The sequence below is a fragment of the Pleurodeles waltl genome, chromosome 1_1 (assembly GCF_031143425.1).
Source record: "Pleurodeles waltl isolate 20211129_DDA chromosome 1_1, aPleWal1.hap1.20221129, whole genome shotgun sequence".
Taxonomy (NCBI): domain Eukaryota; kingdom Metazoa; phylum Chordata; class Amphibia; order Caudata; family Salamandridae; genus Pleurodeles; species Pleurodeles waltl.
The window spans coordinates 56,497,533-56,514,805 of record NC_090436.1 but is presented as its reverse complement, the minus strand read 5'-3'; the positions used below and the strand labels follow the sequence as shown (position 1 = coordinate 56,514,805).

At 42.9% G+C, this 17,273-nt stretch overlaps 1 protein-coding gene across 10 annotated transcripts in view; it reads left to right on the top strand.

The window, feature by feature from the left end:
- Positions 1–17,273, top strand: part of RUSC2 (RUN and SH3 domain containing 2) — a 193,204-nt gene that overhangs the window by 140,400 nt on the left and 35,531 nt on the right. For 8 of the 10 annotated variants that reach the window (XM_069212323.1, XM_069212391.1, XM_069212224.1 and 5 more), the window contains 2 exons: positions 12,695–13,504; positions 15,727–15,930. In XM_069212323.1, coding sequence (XP_069068424.1) covers positions 12,695–13,504; positions 15,727–15,930 — 1,014 coding nt within the window. The remainder of the gene's footprint in view (positions 1–12,694; positions 13,505–15,726; positions 15,931–17,273) is intronic. The other 2 variants (XM_069212399.1, XM_069212408.1) reach the window with 1 other exon arrangement.

Genomic DNA, 17,273 nt, shown 5'->3' with positions numbered 1-17,273 from the left:
AGTCCCAGGCTCACAAACACAGGGTTTTATTGACTCACAGTGTGACGCATTGACATATCTACCCATACATGCCAACATATAAAAAGAGGAAAGTAGAATATTTTTTTAAAAAATGGGGCAAATGTATTTCCCCATTGACTTTTATTGAAGCAGAGGCAATTTCAGGGGGGGAGACAGCCAAAATAAAGCCATTTTTTACTTTAAAAATCAGGAATATCTCTCCTGATTCAGGCGTGTTGGCATGTATGTCTACCCATGCCTTCAGCCCTGGCATCCACCAGTGGGTATCAGCAGTAAGTCACAGAATATGCAGTATATCTTAACAACCAACAAATCAGTGTGCAATTTATAGTTTTCAAAGCTAATCATAATGGTAACTTGAGGGGTTTTAGAGTGTAATTCGCAACCATAAGTGTAATTTAACTGTTTTTTTTCAGAGTTGGTCATGTCGTAGTTGGACTCTTGCTCTAGGCAAGGCTGCTGGTCTAAGGATGACAGTATTTATGTTTGTAGGTGACTATGCCAGTCCTACAACAAGTTGCAGCTGTTGTCCCAACCCTTCCGGCACACAAGCAGCACCTCACCAAAAACCCAAACAGTAAAAGGTGATTTGTGGCAGGCTTTACACATGGACTCAAAATTGTGACATCTCAGGGAGTGTCGTGGTTAAACAGAGAATACCCCTTTCTCACTTTAACAACATGTCTCAATCAAACACAGGCAATGAAGAAGATGCGGTAAAGTTTCAATAGGCTTTATTTAACAAAACTGCATTCTGCGATAAGTTGCATGGCCTGCAATGATTAGGATAATGAACAGTGCAAGAAACAGAATGGAAAAGACAAGAGAAATTAGTAAAAAAGACCCCCACCATTTTACAATAACATGAGAAGACATGAAATGTCAAATATGTCCTAATACCCTAATGTTATGTACCTAATCTCTAACCTAAAAGAGAGGTAGGCACGTTAAACCTAATCTGCCAATGCCATGTCCATGAGAAGGGCCCCCAACCCTCATTACCTTGGATTGAGGTCTCTAGCTCAGATTCCGTAGGGACACGAAGACTGGGTCAGCGTCAAGGCGACGTGCAGCATTGATAGCAGCAATGGCATCTGGTCGGAATCCCTCTGACTATCTGTTTAAGTGAGGATTATTTATACAGATCTGCTTGGACCCCTGACGTAGGTCTGTTCCCAAAAAATAGATAACTAGGCATGGATGGGACGGTAATTTATATAAACTATTCCTTTGAAAGCGTGAAGAGGGAAAGTACCTCAAGTGAACATCTATAGTTTGTTTATCTTTGTCGCTTGATATTGAAGCCTTAGCGCGGTGGCACTGATAACGCAAACTAAAATATGGGGCTAACTAAAAACAAGGCAGCCATCTTAAAAGATTTAATTAAATAAATGTGCTAAAACAGAGCAAGCTAAGTAGGGTAAAAGTCACTAGGTGATGGGGGCACGAGTCTGCAAGCCAAAGGCTAAGCTAACTCCTGTATCCCATTAAAATAAACTAGGATTCACTACATTCAAATGTGAGTACCAGAGGGCTAGCCGCAGTAACCATTAAAGAAACCTTCCAGAGTCATGCTAGCGTTCTTTTGTGTTTCCATAAAGTTGGGCTATAAGCCAGTCAGAGAGCTGTTCCTCCTCTATAAGTCCAAATGTATCCTGGTAGGCATTTTTGGGGATACTCTAATTCGGAAATTCGGCAAAAGGCTGCAACAGCTTTTTATGCATAGTCTTAGCTGTTCCCACAGGCACGGCTACATATCTGTCATGCTGAAGTTGGGCTGAACTATTTAGAGGACACTGTAAGGCTGACTCCTTTGCTGTTATGGATCAAGATGGTGAAGCCCATGGCAGGCTTCACAAATAAATCCGATACCTGAACTTGGAAAACATGACCAACATTCCTTGGCTTGCCTGTATTAGAGGCACCTTGCGAGCCTTGGTGTCCGGAGCTGTTTTTTCAACCTGGTCTCAGCCAAGGGTGTTCCCAAAGCTCGAATTAGGTCTCTATTCCTTGAACATCACCATAGCTAAGGCCCCCACTTACCATCGTTGGACAATCACTCCTATTTTAGGCCAAACATAGCTTTGAATTTTATTTAACTTTTACAGAAGATAAGTAACACAGATCATTGTTAACTCAATTACATCTTGGTATTTTGCACTTTCTCATAGGTTTTCCACAACATGGCTCATGATTCCTTTTCTCCTCAATTGCTCATGTGATATTTGATCCCTGCTAAGCACAACTTACTTCATGCTTTTTTTGCACACTTTACAGATATGGCTGTTATACATTTTTAGCTCTGATCCTGCCTTCTGTTAGTTTTACATCATATACTTTGGAAATACTCTACCTACAGGAGGTGGGCTCCTCTGACATATGTTGTGGAGAGATCAGTTTTATACCATGCTCCTTAAGGGTGAGACAAATATATGGAGGGTCTCATTTACAAGAATCTGACGCATCAGCTCCGATGCGTCAGATTTCTTGTGCTGCCCTGTGCCCCCTAATGCCACCATTGATGCTCTGTATTTTCAATACAGAGCGGCCTGGCACATGTTTTCACAGATTCATCCGAAATTCAGATGCATCTGTGTTGTGGTTGCAGCAGTTTGTAAATGTGGCGCACTGTAGGGGGACTGCTTAGTGCCACTGCTGCGTAAACACAAATGACACAACTGTGGCGCCAGGGGCTTGTAAATAAGCCACAGAGCATCTGTTTATTAGGCAGTAGCCCGGGGCATTGGTATTGCTAATTTGTATTTGATGTTTTATTTTACAGGATGAGGAGGTGAGTTTTAAGTCTGTATTTTAGTCGGTTTTAATCCTGAGGATTTGACTATTTAATGATATTCAGTTTATGGTTTTATTAGTTTGATCCCAATAAGATCAAGGAGAATGAAATCACACCAGAATCTCTTAAAGTTTTGAGACCCTCACCAGCTAGTTTCTAGTTAATCACTGATTAAAAGAAGACTGCATTGTAGACCCTTTAATTTTCTTGCTATACATTGCCGATTTACCAGATTACTCAGAGGACAAACAGGATTTATCACCTAAATTAGACAACCAAGGCGTAACCCATCTGGCCTACGGTGGTGACCTGATCATACTATTATTAGTTTCAAAGGGATTGCAATACCATTGATCCAAGATCAATGAATATAATCTAGAGAATTTTCTATCTGTCAAGTAGTCAAAAACGAAAGTAATGGCATTTTGTAAAAAAGTCAAACGATGAGCATGGCAATATGGCAGTGTAATATTAGAACACATTGACCAATATGAATGCTTGGTATTTATTGAGAACACAAAGTTATTTTGGTCAGAGCACAGGCTCACAAGAAAGCTAAAATCAGCAAAGCAAACTTAGGTTGGAGTTGGACATAACATCGTTGGCTACCTCCCATACAGATGCAAAAATTATAATTTTGGTTTGCATGGCCTGGGTGGTGACTTCAAAAGTCTCCTGCCGCAGGTTGCTGCTCCCAGCTCACTTCTTGATATTTGATTGGTGCATTCCTGAGATCCCTGTTGCATTATGGTCTATAAGAACACTGAGAGTCCTAGCGACTGGCTTAGCAACAGGACAATAAATCAGAATGGGGACTGTGGTGAGATTGTAAGGCAGTGAGCAGTTGCTGACTGTCATCTGCCGGGTCTGGATGTATATACCTTGATGGCAATAAAGAACTTATAAAGGAAAAAATGGAGCAGTGTCTTTTTCAAGTGGCGATGAGGATGGTATAACCATCTATTTGAACCAACCATGGCAATACTTTGAAGCGGTGGTGCAGAAACTCGTGTGGAGGCACTGACCGAGTCTTTTAAACACCTCAAGCGGCTTGTAGAGGTGATAGGGGTGTTGGCAGTGCACAGAGGTGTATTCAGGTTCAGGAAGAAACCGAGTGTAGAAAGGAGGTACAGTTTAGAACACCTATGGTCTGCTGTACGAGGGGGTGAGAACTGTGTTTCCCGTGTGAAGCTGCAGTCGTTTTTTTTGTTTGGGCAGCCGTTACAGTCAGCAAGGAATCGGAGGAAAAAAAAGGGAAAAAGGGGGGGGGGGAGAAAAGATATTAAAAAAAGGAAATTGTACAAACATTAACAAAGCACTTAGATCGTGCTAAGTTTGAGGAACCGTTTATTCTTAACGATGTTCTTGACTCGCATGTTGTCTTTTGAAGCGAGTGCATGTGACATTCTCGAGCCGTGCAGCAAGTGTCGGCTGACGTCATGGATGTGAGCGGGATCTCCTGTGAAGAGAAGTGTCGTTTGTAGAGCATCAGGAAAACAAGAGCAATCACAATTAGAAAGCGGACTGTTTGTTTGAATCGGCGATCCGATTCATAGCGACTTTACACGGAGCATTTATTCTTTGTTTCCAACATAAAGAAGTTGTGTGGCAAAGCTTCAAGGAACATTTTTGGTGTTTCTCTGAATTAAAAAGAAAATAAAATCTCTGGGAAACATGTATTGCTCTTGCTATTGTGATAGGCACACTTGTGTGCTTGATAGTGGACCAACAAACGAAAGGAATTTTGTCAACAAATGTGACTACTTGGAGTACGGTGACTACTTCTGTTATTTTGATTTGTTGTTTTATAAATATATAGAAATTCTATAAGATAACATATTGCAATCTATAGCACCTCCACCCACATTTTTGGCAGTGCCTGGGGAACCAAGTATGCCTTGGGAAGATTGGCACAAGGCATTTGAAACTTATTTGGAGGCTTTGGGCGGGGCTATTTTTACAGCTAAAAGAGAACAGGCTTTGTTAAAGCACAATTTAGGCGTAGAAGGCAGGAAAGTTTTGAAGACATTGGTGCTTGTGAGTGTTATTATGAATGGTGATGGTGGATCGGATGAAGAGGCGGATGAAGATGTATATACCAAAGCAATGGGAGCGTTAGAGAATCATTACAGTAGCAAAAGTAGTATTGTTGTAGAAAGTCATTAGTTTTTTTTCAAGAACACAAGCCCCTCATGAGTCTATTGATCAATATGTCCGTGCGCTGTAGACTTTAGCAAACACATGTAAATTCTGAGAATTACATGAGGAAATAATTAGAGATCAATTGATAAATTGTACTAAAAATATAAGAATCCAAGAGAAGTTAAGTTTGAAAGATCCGTCTTTTGATGAAGCAATAGTAGTTTCAAAATGTATGGAAAATACGTCATTATACGTTAAGGAGCTAGAAAGAAAAGATGCACTTGACATGTCTGGGCAACCCATTGACAAAATAAAATATTACAACAGAGGCAACAGCAATGGAGATATAAAGAAAAGGTGCTACAGGTGTGGGAGCATTAAACATTTGGCATCTTCAGTGAATTGCCCTGCTCTGAATGCCAAGTGTTTGAAATGTGACAGAATGGGACATTTCTCTAAAGTGTGCAATCAAAAGAAAGTGCTAAGCAAAAAAAAGTGTGAATTTGTTACGAAATTGTGTTCAGAAGGAAGAACATACTTCATCTGATGATGATGATGGTGATCACATAGAGGTGTTAATGCTTAATGATGTCACTACAGAGGATGGGATACGGGAGAATGATATTTTTATGTTAGACAACGATCAATATAGCCTCCAAAATGTGTTGTGAGTATAAATGGTACATTGATACGTATGTGGGCGGATTCATGTTCTCCATATACGCTCATTAATAGGAGACGTGGTAGGAACTAGGACAAAATGATTTATCCATATCCAAAGTAGAACTAGTGAGGTATGGAGGAAACAGGATAACCATTGTGGGCCTTCCCTTGAATTCCACACCTACATTCCAATACCCTCGTAAACTCCGTGTCGAGGATTCCACTCCACCCGCTCCTATGAACATTCTACTATCATCACTACAAGGTGCTAGACCAAAGGTGCACACAGTAAGGAATGCACCAGTAGTGTTGAGGGAAGCGCTAAAAGCAGAATTGTCAAAATTGTTGGAGATGGGTGTGATAGTGAGGATTGAGTCGTTGAAATGGTTAAGTTCGGTGGTTTTAGCTTGAAAGCCTATAGGCAAGATCAGGATGTGTGTGGATTTAAGAGACCTTAATGACAATATATGGATAGAAAGACATCCCATATCTAATATAAATGAGTTTTTAGCTGGAATTAAAGGTGGAAAAGTGGATTCAACTCTTGATAGTGCATACTATCAGATTATGTTACATCCAGAGTCAAAACATCTTACGTCTTTTATCACGCCTGAAGATGCATTTAGATTTTATACACATGCCATTCAGTCTTGCATCTGCTTCGGCAGTGTTTCAAAGAGTTATGTAAAGTTTGTTAGGTGAGGTGGAGAACGTAAGGTTTTTTCAGGATGATGTTTTGGTGTGGGCAGGAAGTAAGGATGAACATGACAGAGTGAATAAATGTAAATTTGTATGCCAGATTGTTGAGTATTTAGATCATGCTATATCAGGGGGTGGTATAAAACCGAAATTTAATTTGATGGAGGCAATTGAAAAAGCACCAAGTCCAGTTGATAAAGACCAGTTAAGATCATTTCTGGGTTTGGCAGAATATTATACCAAATTTGTAAAGAATTTTACTGATATGGCACAACCGTTGCATGTGCTAATTCAGAAGTATGTATGGTTAGAGGATTGTCAACAAGCGTTTGAAAATCTCAAAAGAAGTATTGTTAATGCTGTTGAGCTGAAATCTTTTGTAACGCAAAATCATACTATGTTATCTACCGATGCTAGTATGTATGGTTTGGGAGCTGTTTTGATGCAAGTGGATAAAGGGAAAGAGCAGGTTATAGCATTTGCTTCGAGAACTTTGAAGGGAGTTGAGGCGACTTACTTTGCAGGAGAAAAGGAAGCACTTACTTGTTGGTGTGGAATTCAGTATTTTAAGAATTATGTGTGGGGAAGAAAAATTGAGTTGTGAACAGACCATAAACCTTTAGTTGATATTTTTACCACGAAAGGTGCCAGTTGAGGATCTTCAAGAATTGCTAAATGGATATATAGACTGCAAAAGTATAGTTTTACAGTGAAGTATGTACTGGGTGCAGCAAATGTGAATGCCAATTGTCAAGATTACGAATATAAGGAACTGATGAAAATGAGGACGAGGATTGGTTGGTGGCGGACAGGCAAGATATGAAAACTAAAGCTATACTTGAAGATGTGTGGAAGACGGCAGTGGGTGAGGATGTGGAGGTGCAGATGTTAAAGAAGAGTTTGGACAATCATTGGTCGAAGTTGGGAGAGAATGCCAGAATGGTTACTAATTGTAAGAATGTATGGTCGGAACTATCTGAGCAGGACGGTCTCTTGAGGAGAGGGGAAGTTGATTTTGCCGTATAAGTTAAGAGAGAATGTGTTGGAAATTCTCCTTGAGGGATATGGGGGTATGTCAGGTATGAAGAGGAAGGCAAGGGAAGATTTCTGGTGGCAAGGTATGGATCATGATGTGGAAAGGTATGTGAGGAATTGTCTGTGTTGAGCTTGTAGTGACAAGATACATGTTAGTGAGAGAACTACTGTTGTTCCTATGCCGTTTCCATGCAAACCATGGCAGAAGGTGGGTATGGATGTGTGTGGTCCGTTTGAATTTGGTGAACATGGAAAAAACTATGCTATTGTCATGATGGACTATCATTCCAAATGGCCAAAGGTCAGCGTGGTGAAGGAAATCAAGTCTAGTATGATTATAGAGTTCTGTGAAGAAATATGGAGAAGAGAGGGTTATCCTGAAGATGTGGTGATTTATAATAATCCTCAATTTACCTCTAGTGAATTTGAAGATTATTCAGTATGCTGTGGTGTAAAGCACATTAAGACAGCTGTAGCACATCCTAGGGAAAATGGATTAGTGGAAAGGTTAAACAGGGTGTTGGGTGAGAATATACAATTGTCACTTCAAAATGGGTTAGATTGGAAGCGGGAGATTAAGAATTTATTGTGGAGTTATCGCACTACTCCACATTCCATTACGATGGAGACACCCTTTATGTTATTAAAAGGAAGATAACCATGTACCAAAGCTGTACCAGGTTGATTGGGAAAAGCAAGTAAAGGAGAGGTAGATGAAAGGAAGTTGTTAAGTCGGGTTGAGAAGATGCAAGGAAATTATGATGGAGTGATGAGTTAGGTGAAGGAGTGTAAGTTTGCGGTTGGGGATTGGGTGCGAACCAGATTGTGGGGAGGGACCAGAAAGGGTTTATCCAAATGGTCTATGCCCAAGCAGGTAATCAGGGTAAGGAGATACAGTGTGGAATTGGATGATGGATGGATATGGAATATGAAAAATGTGGTGAAATGTAATGATTTGGAAATGCAAGAGCGGAAAGAGGATAGTTATTGAAACAACAGAAGGAGTGAAGAGAAGGATGTGGTGCGGATGAAGAATGGAGAGAGAGTGGTTAGAAAACTAAGTTATCTGAGAGATTATTACACAGAGGAAGTACATGAAGTAACAATGGTATTAGTGTGTAATACATCAGGTAATGTTTATACTGAGTTTGTGTAAAGAAGATTTTTTTTTGGTGTTACTGTGTAGTTCTTGTATATAGTTTTGTTATTATAGGAAGGGAGGTATGTTGTATTATGGTGTATGAGAACACTGAGAATCCTAGCGACTGGCTTAGCAACAGGACATAGAATTGGAATGGGGAATGTGGTGAGATTGTAAGGCAGTGAGCAGTTGCTGACTATCATCTGCCAGGTTTGGATCTATATACCTTGATGGCAATAAAGAACTTATAAAGGAAAAAATGGAGCAGTGTCTTTTTAATCCCCATCAGGGACAGGAAACCCAGTCCTTGTCAAAGGCAGTATTAGAGGTCTCACATTAAGGCAGTGGTCTCCAAACAGGGGACACCCTCCTCTTGGACAGCCCAAAGGGATGTGCAGGGAGGTGCATGACTGGGGTAAGGACAAGGACTGAATCTTTCGTAGTCGCTACACTGGTGTCTTTGAAAACCAGGAACACTTTACTCAGGTATATGCAAAATATGTATTTCAAAGGGAAAAATAAACCCTATTGCAAAGTTTGAAATGTTAATTAGGTTTGCGGGTGGAAATTAAAGGAGAAATTAAAAAAGACAATGAATGTTTAGAAAAATCACTGTTGCCAATATATACCACTAGACCCCCAGAATCCTTTAGACCTTCTGGCTCATTGCCTTACAATATATTTTTTTGTTTTTCCTATACTCGATTTATTGTATGAAATATCAATGCAAAAGATAGTTTTGGACTCCTCTCTGTAGGAAAGTACCATCTTGCCTGGCATGTTACCCCCATTTTTCACTGTATATATGTTGTTTTAGTTGTATGTGTCACTGGGACCCTGGTAACCCAGGGCCCCAGTGCTCATAAGTGTGCCTGAATGTGTTACCTGTGTAGTGACTAACTGTCTCACTGAGGCTCTGCTAACCAGAACCTCAGTGGTTATGCTCTCTCATTTCTTTCCAAATTGTCACTAACAGGCTAGTGACCATTTTTACCAATTTACATTGGCTTACTGGAACACCCTTATAATTCCCTAGTATATGGTACTGAGGTACCCAGGGTATTGGGGTTCCAGGAGATCCCTATGGGCTGCAGCATTTCTTTTGCCACCCATAGGGAGCTCTGACAATTCTTACACAGGCCTGCCACTGCAGCCTGAGTGAAATAACGTCCACGTTATTTCACAGCCATTTTACACTGCACTTAAGTAACTTATAAGTCACCTATATGTCTAACCTTTACCTGGTAAAGGTTAGGTGCAAAGTTACTTAGTGTGAGGGCACCCTGGCACTAGCCAAGGTGCCCCCACATTGTTCAGAGCCAATTCCCTGAACTTTGTGAGTGCGGGGACACCATTACACGCGTGCACTACATATAGGTCACTACCTATCTGTAGCTTCACAATGGTAACTCCGAATATGGCCATGTAACATGTCTATGATCATGGAATTGCCCCCTCTATGCCATCCTGGCATAGTTGGCACAATCCCATGATCCCAGTGGTCTGTAGCCCAGACCCTGGTACTGCCAAACTGCCCTTCCTGGGGTTTCACTGCAGCTGCTGCTGCTGCCAACCCCTCAGACAGGCAGCTGCCCTCCTGGGGTCCAGCCAGGCCTGGCCCAGGATGGCAGAACAAAGAACTTCCTCTGAGAGAGGGTGTGACACCCTCTCCCTTTGGAAAATGGTGTGAAGGCAGGGGAGGAGTAGCCTCCCCCAGCCTCTGGAAATGCTTTCTTGGGCACAGATGTGCCCAATTCTGCATAAGCCAGTCTACACCGGTTCAGGGACCGCTTAGCCCCTGCTCTGGCGCGAAACTGGACAAAGGAAAGGGGAGTGACCACTCCCCTGACCTGCACCTCCCCTGGGAGGTGTCCAGAGCTCCTCCAGTGTGCTCCAGACCTCTGCCATCTTGGAAACAGAGGTGCTGCTGGCACACTGGACTGCTCTGAGTGGCCAGTGCCACCAGGTGACGTCAGAGACTCCTTGTGATAGGCTCCTTCAGGTGTTGCTAGCCTATCCTCTCTCCTAGGTAGCCAAACCCTCTTTTCTGGCTATTTAGGAACTTCAGATAACGAATGCATGAGCTCAGCCGAGTTCCTCTGCATCTCTCTCTTCACCTTCTGATAAGGAATCGACTGCTGACCGCGCTGGAAGCCTGCAAACCTGCAACATAGTAGCAAAGACGACTACTGCAACTCTGTAACGCTGATCCTGCCGCCTTCTCGACTGTTTTCCTGCTTGTGCATGCTGTGGGGGTAGCCTGCCTCCTCTCTGCACCAGAAGCTCCGAAGAAATCTCCCGTGGGTCGACGGAATCTTCCCCCTGCAACCGCAGGCACCAAAAAGCTGCATTACCGGTCCCTTGGGTCTCCTCTCAGCACGACGAGCGAGGTCCCTCGAATCCAGCGACTCTGTCCAAGTGACCCCCACAGTCCAGTGACTCTTCAGTCCAAGTTTGGTGGAGGTAAGTCCTTGCCTCACCTCGCTGGGCTGCATTGCTGGGAACCGCGACTTTGCAGCTACTCCGGCCCCTGTGCACTTCCGGCGGAAATCCTTTGTGCACAGCCAAGCCTGGGTCCACGGCACTCTAACCTGCATTGCACGACTTTCTAAGTTGGTCTCCGGCGACGTGGGACTCCTTTGTGCAACTTCGGCGAGCACCGTTTCACGCATCCTCGTAGTGCCTGTTTCTGGCACTTCTCCGGGTGCTACCTGCTTCAGTGAGGGCTCTTTGTCTTGCTCGACGTCCCCTCTCTCTTCAGGTCCAATTTGCGACCTCCTGGTCCCTCCTGGGCCCCAGCAGCATCCAAAAACGCCAAACGCACGATTTGCAGCTAGCAAGGCTTGTTGGCATTCTTTCGGCGGGAAAACACTTCTGCACGACTCTCCACAGCGAGAGGGATCCTTCCACCAAAGGGGAAGTCTCTAGCCCTTTTCGTTCCTGCAGAAACCTCAGCTTCTTCTGTCCTGTAGAAGCTTCTGTGCATCCGCAGCTGGCATTTCCTGGGCATCTGCCCATCTCCGACTTGCTTGTGACTTTTGGACTTGGTCCCCTTGTTCCACAGGTACCCTAGATTGGAAATCCACAGTTGTTGCATTGCTTGGTTTGTGTCTTTCCTGCATTATTCCTCTAACACGACTACTTTGTCCTTAGGGGAACTTTAGTGCACTTTGCACTCACTTTTCAGGGTCTTGGGGAGGGTTATTTTTCTAACTCTCACTATTTTCTAATAGTCCCAGCGACCCTCTACAAGGTCACATAGGTTTGGGGTCCCTTCGTGGTTCGCATTCCACTTTTGGAGTATATGGTTTGTGTTGCCCCTATCCCTATGTTTCCCCATTGCATCCTATTGTAACTATACATTGTTTGCACTGTTTTCTAAGACTATACTGCATATTTTTGCTATTGTGTATATATATCTTGTGTATATTTCCTATCCTCTCACTGAGGGTACACTCTAAGATACTTTGGCATATTGTCATAAAAATAAAGTACCTTTATTTTTAGTATAACTGTGTATTGTGTTTTCTTATGATATTGTGCATATGACACTAAGTGGTACTGTAGTAGCTTCACACGTCTCCTAGTTCAGCCTAAGCTGCTCTGCTAAGCTACCATTATCTATCAGCCTAAGCTGCTAGACACCCTATACACTAATAAGGGATAACTGGGCCTGGTGCAAGGTGCAAGTACCCCTTGGTACTCACTACAAGCCAGTCCAGCCTCCTACACTCTCCCAACAATCCCATCTCATTTGAAGCATTGGGCAAGCTTGCTATTTTCCCTGCTGCGATGTATATTTATTGTGATAAACTCAAACCTTCAATGAATATCACTTTTTAGACCAGTTGTTTAGAGGAAATACCCTCAACAAAGACTGCAATGTTCGAGCGTGCCACTAATATTTATCAATTTTACACAATCATTTTGAGAAAATATTATGAAATTCTGGGGTGCCAAGAGCAAACTATTTTACATGAGTGGTTAGAATGGGGTGCCTGGCATGAACAAGTTTGAAGACTACAGTTTTCTCTCTCTTGGAGTCCATGACCACCCTTCACTCTGGAGTAACACGTTTCACAATCCAGTCTTACCCCTTTGTACACAATACAGTTTTGTACCTCCTTGTACACAGTACAGTTTTGTGTTGTCTTAATCCCTATGTTTCATATCTGCCTTCTTGTCTGTCTTTCACACAGGAGTTGTAGCGGACAACAAGTCCGTCTTCCGCTACACCAAGGACCAGCGCCCAACCTCTCTGCCCATTCAGCCCTTCGTGTTCCAGCACCACTTCAAGCAGATGCCCAAGGTGCACCCTCTGCACAGCCACTTTGCTTCCAGCCTGTCCCAGCTCTACAGTCTCTCCAGCCACCGAGCTGCCAGCACACAGAACTCCTCCGAATCACAGTCCTCGACGTCGGCCACCTCAGTGGGCTACTCTATAGCTGGGACAGGTCCCGCACAGACTCAGTGCACCGTGTCCAAACGATCGACAGATGGTCTTACTTCCATTGGTGAGTGCAGCACCAAAAAGTCAGTTCCAGAAACCACACGGCCATCCCCCCTGGGAAGCTACTCGCCTTTGCGGGACAATGTCCCCTTCTTTGAGAGTATGGACTCCTCCTCTGGCTCTCCGTCACCTGAAAGAACACAGGAATTCCACCCTCCCAGAAGCCGGTCATGCCCTATGTCTGCAAACCTTCTTTCTACAAGGGCCTCTCCTGCAAGGGGGGTCACCCTTCCAGGTGTTGCACAAACCACTCAACAGAGAAAAGCTGAAGGCCCCTGTGAAAAACAAATGCCTCAGGTGGTCCCCAAGAAGGACGTAGCAAGCGAGCGGACCTCGCAGGCCTCAAAGTATGTCCTCCGCTCCAGCCCACTTCCAGTGATGTCAACAGTAGGACGGACCGTGAGCACACAGGGCAGCCATCCCGAATCAGGAAGGGACAGTGGAGCAGACAGTGGAAAAAAAGCCGAAGAAAACAGCACAGCGCCACGTCACACAAATGGTATGGTTGAAGCTCAACACATTAATCAGTATTGTAAGGCTTAGAAAGCAGTCTCAGTATTTCTGAGAGTCTTACAGGGGGTAATTGTTCTTCATCTAGACATGATGGTTCAAGAAGGCATAGATCACATTCGTCAGCTTCTCACACAGAAAAAATGCAACTCACTGTGTTCACTAACAAGGACTGGCAGCACAAAGAGGCATGTGTAGCTCATAATAAAAGAGTGATCTGTAATAAGAAAAATCAAGACATTAAATTATAGGAGGTTACAGATTCTTCCAGAGCGTATTTAGTTTTAATTTGACTTTAAACAGTGTTTTTATCTAATGTATTGTTGAAAAGCAGAACGAGCATCTTTAGAGATATTGTGAAAGGAAAGCAAGGCAGCAACTACACAAGAGGGCCACCTTCTAGGTAAAGCCAAATTAAAGAGCTGATCCTTCAGGCATGTTTGTAACACAGTCAGTCTTAGAGAATCTCACTGAAACTGGCAACTCGTATCAGAGTTTTGGTTCCAACAACACAAAAAACCTAAAGCAGGAAGCAACACTAATAGTGAAGTAAACCACAGAGGTGAACAATAGCAAGACCCTTAACACATGCAAAAACAATACTCGAGTAAATAAATTGAAAATAAGAAACAAAAGGTAACCAGCACAGTTTAAATAAATAGATAGCAGCTTGAGCAGAAAGTCTAAGTCCAGAGTATGAAAAAAGGAGAAGTAAACTAACTGCGAGAGAAGTGAAGTGTCCTCTGGAATACCCACAGACGGTGAACAACACCTATCTAAAAAGAGACCAGATAAACTATGACTAAGGCATTTGATAGCTGAGAAAAAATTGGATTCTCTCTATAGACCTTATATTGTACAACTGAAAATGATGTGTACAAGAGGCCCAGAGACATTTGTTTCTGGAAAGTAATACCATAGTCAAAAACAAACCTTTATAAGGTTCAGAAAATTTACCTGCCAGATAGGAGGAAAGCAAGAAACATGATCCACTGTGTCAAAAGCAGCAGAAAGGCCCAAGAGTACTTTTGTAGAAGATGGTTTTTCATGACGAGACTGAAAAATGAATTTAGATACTGCAGGAAATGCTGTATCTGTAGAATGACCTGGACGGAACGCAGACCAAGACTGGGGAAGTTTTCTAGAATATTAGCTAAACTGGGTTGCAGAGAAACAGGCTGGTATTTAGAAAGAAGTGAAGACCCAAATAAGATTTTTTTTAACTAAAGGAAATATAGCATCTGATTTAAATGAAGTTGAAAAGATAGCTGAATATATAGAAAAGTTAAAGAAAGCAGTAAGGAGATATGAAAGTAAAGCATGGCCCATCCTAATAAGATAAGCAGCAAGGCTTTCAGCAGAAAAAAGGAATCCGGGTTAGCCCAAGACATGAAACAGCAACTTCAGATTCAGAGAATGAGACAAAATCAGGACAAAAGTTGTGATGACAGTGACTCAGCAGGACAAGTGGGACAACATTAGAGGGGGAGAGAGAGAGAGAAGAAATAAGTAGCGGAGACGAAAAAGAGAGGTAGGAATCTAGTCACTTTTGGAGATGTAAGAAGTAGAAAAGTATTTTGCAGAAAGATAAGAGGAATGGACAGGACCGGAAGTAGTGGGAGTGATAAGTAAATTTGATGTGTAAAACAGATGTATAAAACACAGGATAAGAGTTAAAGGAATAATTGTTCATAAAAGAAAGTGACCTTCCTTAGCTCTTTTGAGATACTGACTATAAGAAATATGATGGTGAAGAAAAGAAATCAAGAAGTAGTGGAGACCTATGTTTGTGTCATTGACATTCGATCCTGTGGATCAATGAATGCTGGGTAATGACAACTGTAATAACCAGAGTTGGGGTGGATATCTGTGAATAAAATTGCATGCAACTTTAGGTGTCTAGAACCAGGCCCACAAACACAGGGTTTTGTTGACGCACAATGTAACACATTGACAAATCTACCCCTGCCTTCAAACGTGGCAGCCACCAGTGGGTACCAGCAGTAAAACACAGAAAGGATACAACCACACAACTTTCATGAAACCATACTGTAATTAGAACTATTGCTGAGAAAGCCATGTGTTTACTCTGCTCTGTGCATCTGTCCAAACATTAATGAAACCTTTTTATCTCTTTCTCTGTCTCTTCCTGTGTATCCCCCATCCTCATGTGCAACTGTCTGATATCTGTCCTGTCGTGAAATATGCTAGCAAACCACCTTTCCCCGCAGGCCTTAAAATGGCGGGAGTACAGGCGAAGGAACCCTCTGGGCTTGGAACGCGTTTCGGGGTTAGCAGGGTTGGCGGGCAGTCTGGACAGGAAACTGCAGCAGGAGCCTAGAACAAACAAGAGGAGCCTTATCTTTGACTTCCCTGGCAGCCTCAATGCCTCTAACATTCACTCCCGGCTGAACGGTGGGCAAACAGTTTCTGCCTTATCGCTTACGTGTGTCTGCTGTCTTGTGCGCTCCCTGCCTTCCTTCTAACGTGCATTTGCCTTAAAGCATTCCTACATGCCTGCTGACTCTTTAGGCCTTTGCTCCCATTTGCTTCCAGTGATGCTAAAGGGCTGCCAATGCTTTCTCTGGTATTTTGCAAGACTTACCTTAATGCCATGGAGATTACACCTCACACTAACAATGCACAATAATGATAACATCTCATATCTATGTTAATAAATGCTGTTTGCATGCCTAAACACCACCAATTTATGTTGACTGCTGTTGTCTTTGTCAGGCTTGTCTCAGAGGCAAGAGATCCCATAACTAGTGAGCACCATCTCCTTATGAACAAGTCTCAACTCTCCACTGGCAAGTCCAATCTCCTGGCAGACAAGTCACACATCAGCAACACCTCCCTCAGGGGCTGGCATTCCTTCTTACTAGCAATCTCCAGTTCCTTACTAACAATTGGCATCTCCTTACAAACAAGTCCCACCTTCTCACTTACAAGCCCTATCTGATGGGAACGAAGTCCTGGCTACTCATTATCAAGATCAGTCTATTCCCAACTTCTCACTTACAAGCCCTGTCTGATGGGATTGAAGTCCCTGCTACTCATTATCAAGGCCAATCTGCTCACAGACGAGCTTTGTCTTCTTCCTAGTATGCCCCAATAGCTCACCGTCTGCTCCATCCTCCTTGCCAAGAAGGTTAATTCCCTTGCTAACAAGTTCTGCCTCCTCACTAAAAAGCCACAACTCCTTATGAACCAGTCACTGCTACTAACAAGCTCTTCTTCCTCATGAACAAGACCTGCCTCTTCACTAACTAGCCTCTCCACTAACCAGCCCTTGCTCCTTAGTCAGGTGCCCTCTTCCTAACTAAGCAGCCTACCATTTCTCTAATGTAGGAGGCCTCTCCATCCAACGAGTCTCATTATGGCCTGTGGCTCCCGTCTATCTCACACTGACTCCATCCTGAGAAAGTGATACTCCTTATACTGCATAGTCGCTTCATTTGTTTTTTCTGAATTGCAATCTTTGATTCATTGTTTACAAATGTTCCCTTAAAGCAAGATGGAGCATCCAGTAAACAATAAAACGCTCATTATGAGTAGACGCGGTTACACCTGGAAACCTCACTCCCCACGGAATTACCATGACTAGCAGTCCTGGTAATTTTGGATGGGGGAAATAACCGGGATTGAATGATAGGAGAACAACACACAAGAAACAGACTTGCCGACTCTTGTATTTTTTTTCCTGACCTGTTAGGCCACTAACACTTGAATCAGTTTTAATCAGAATTAACTGGCCC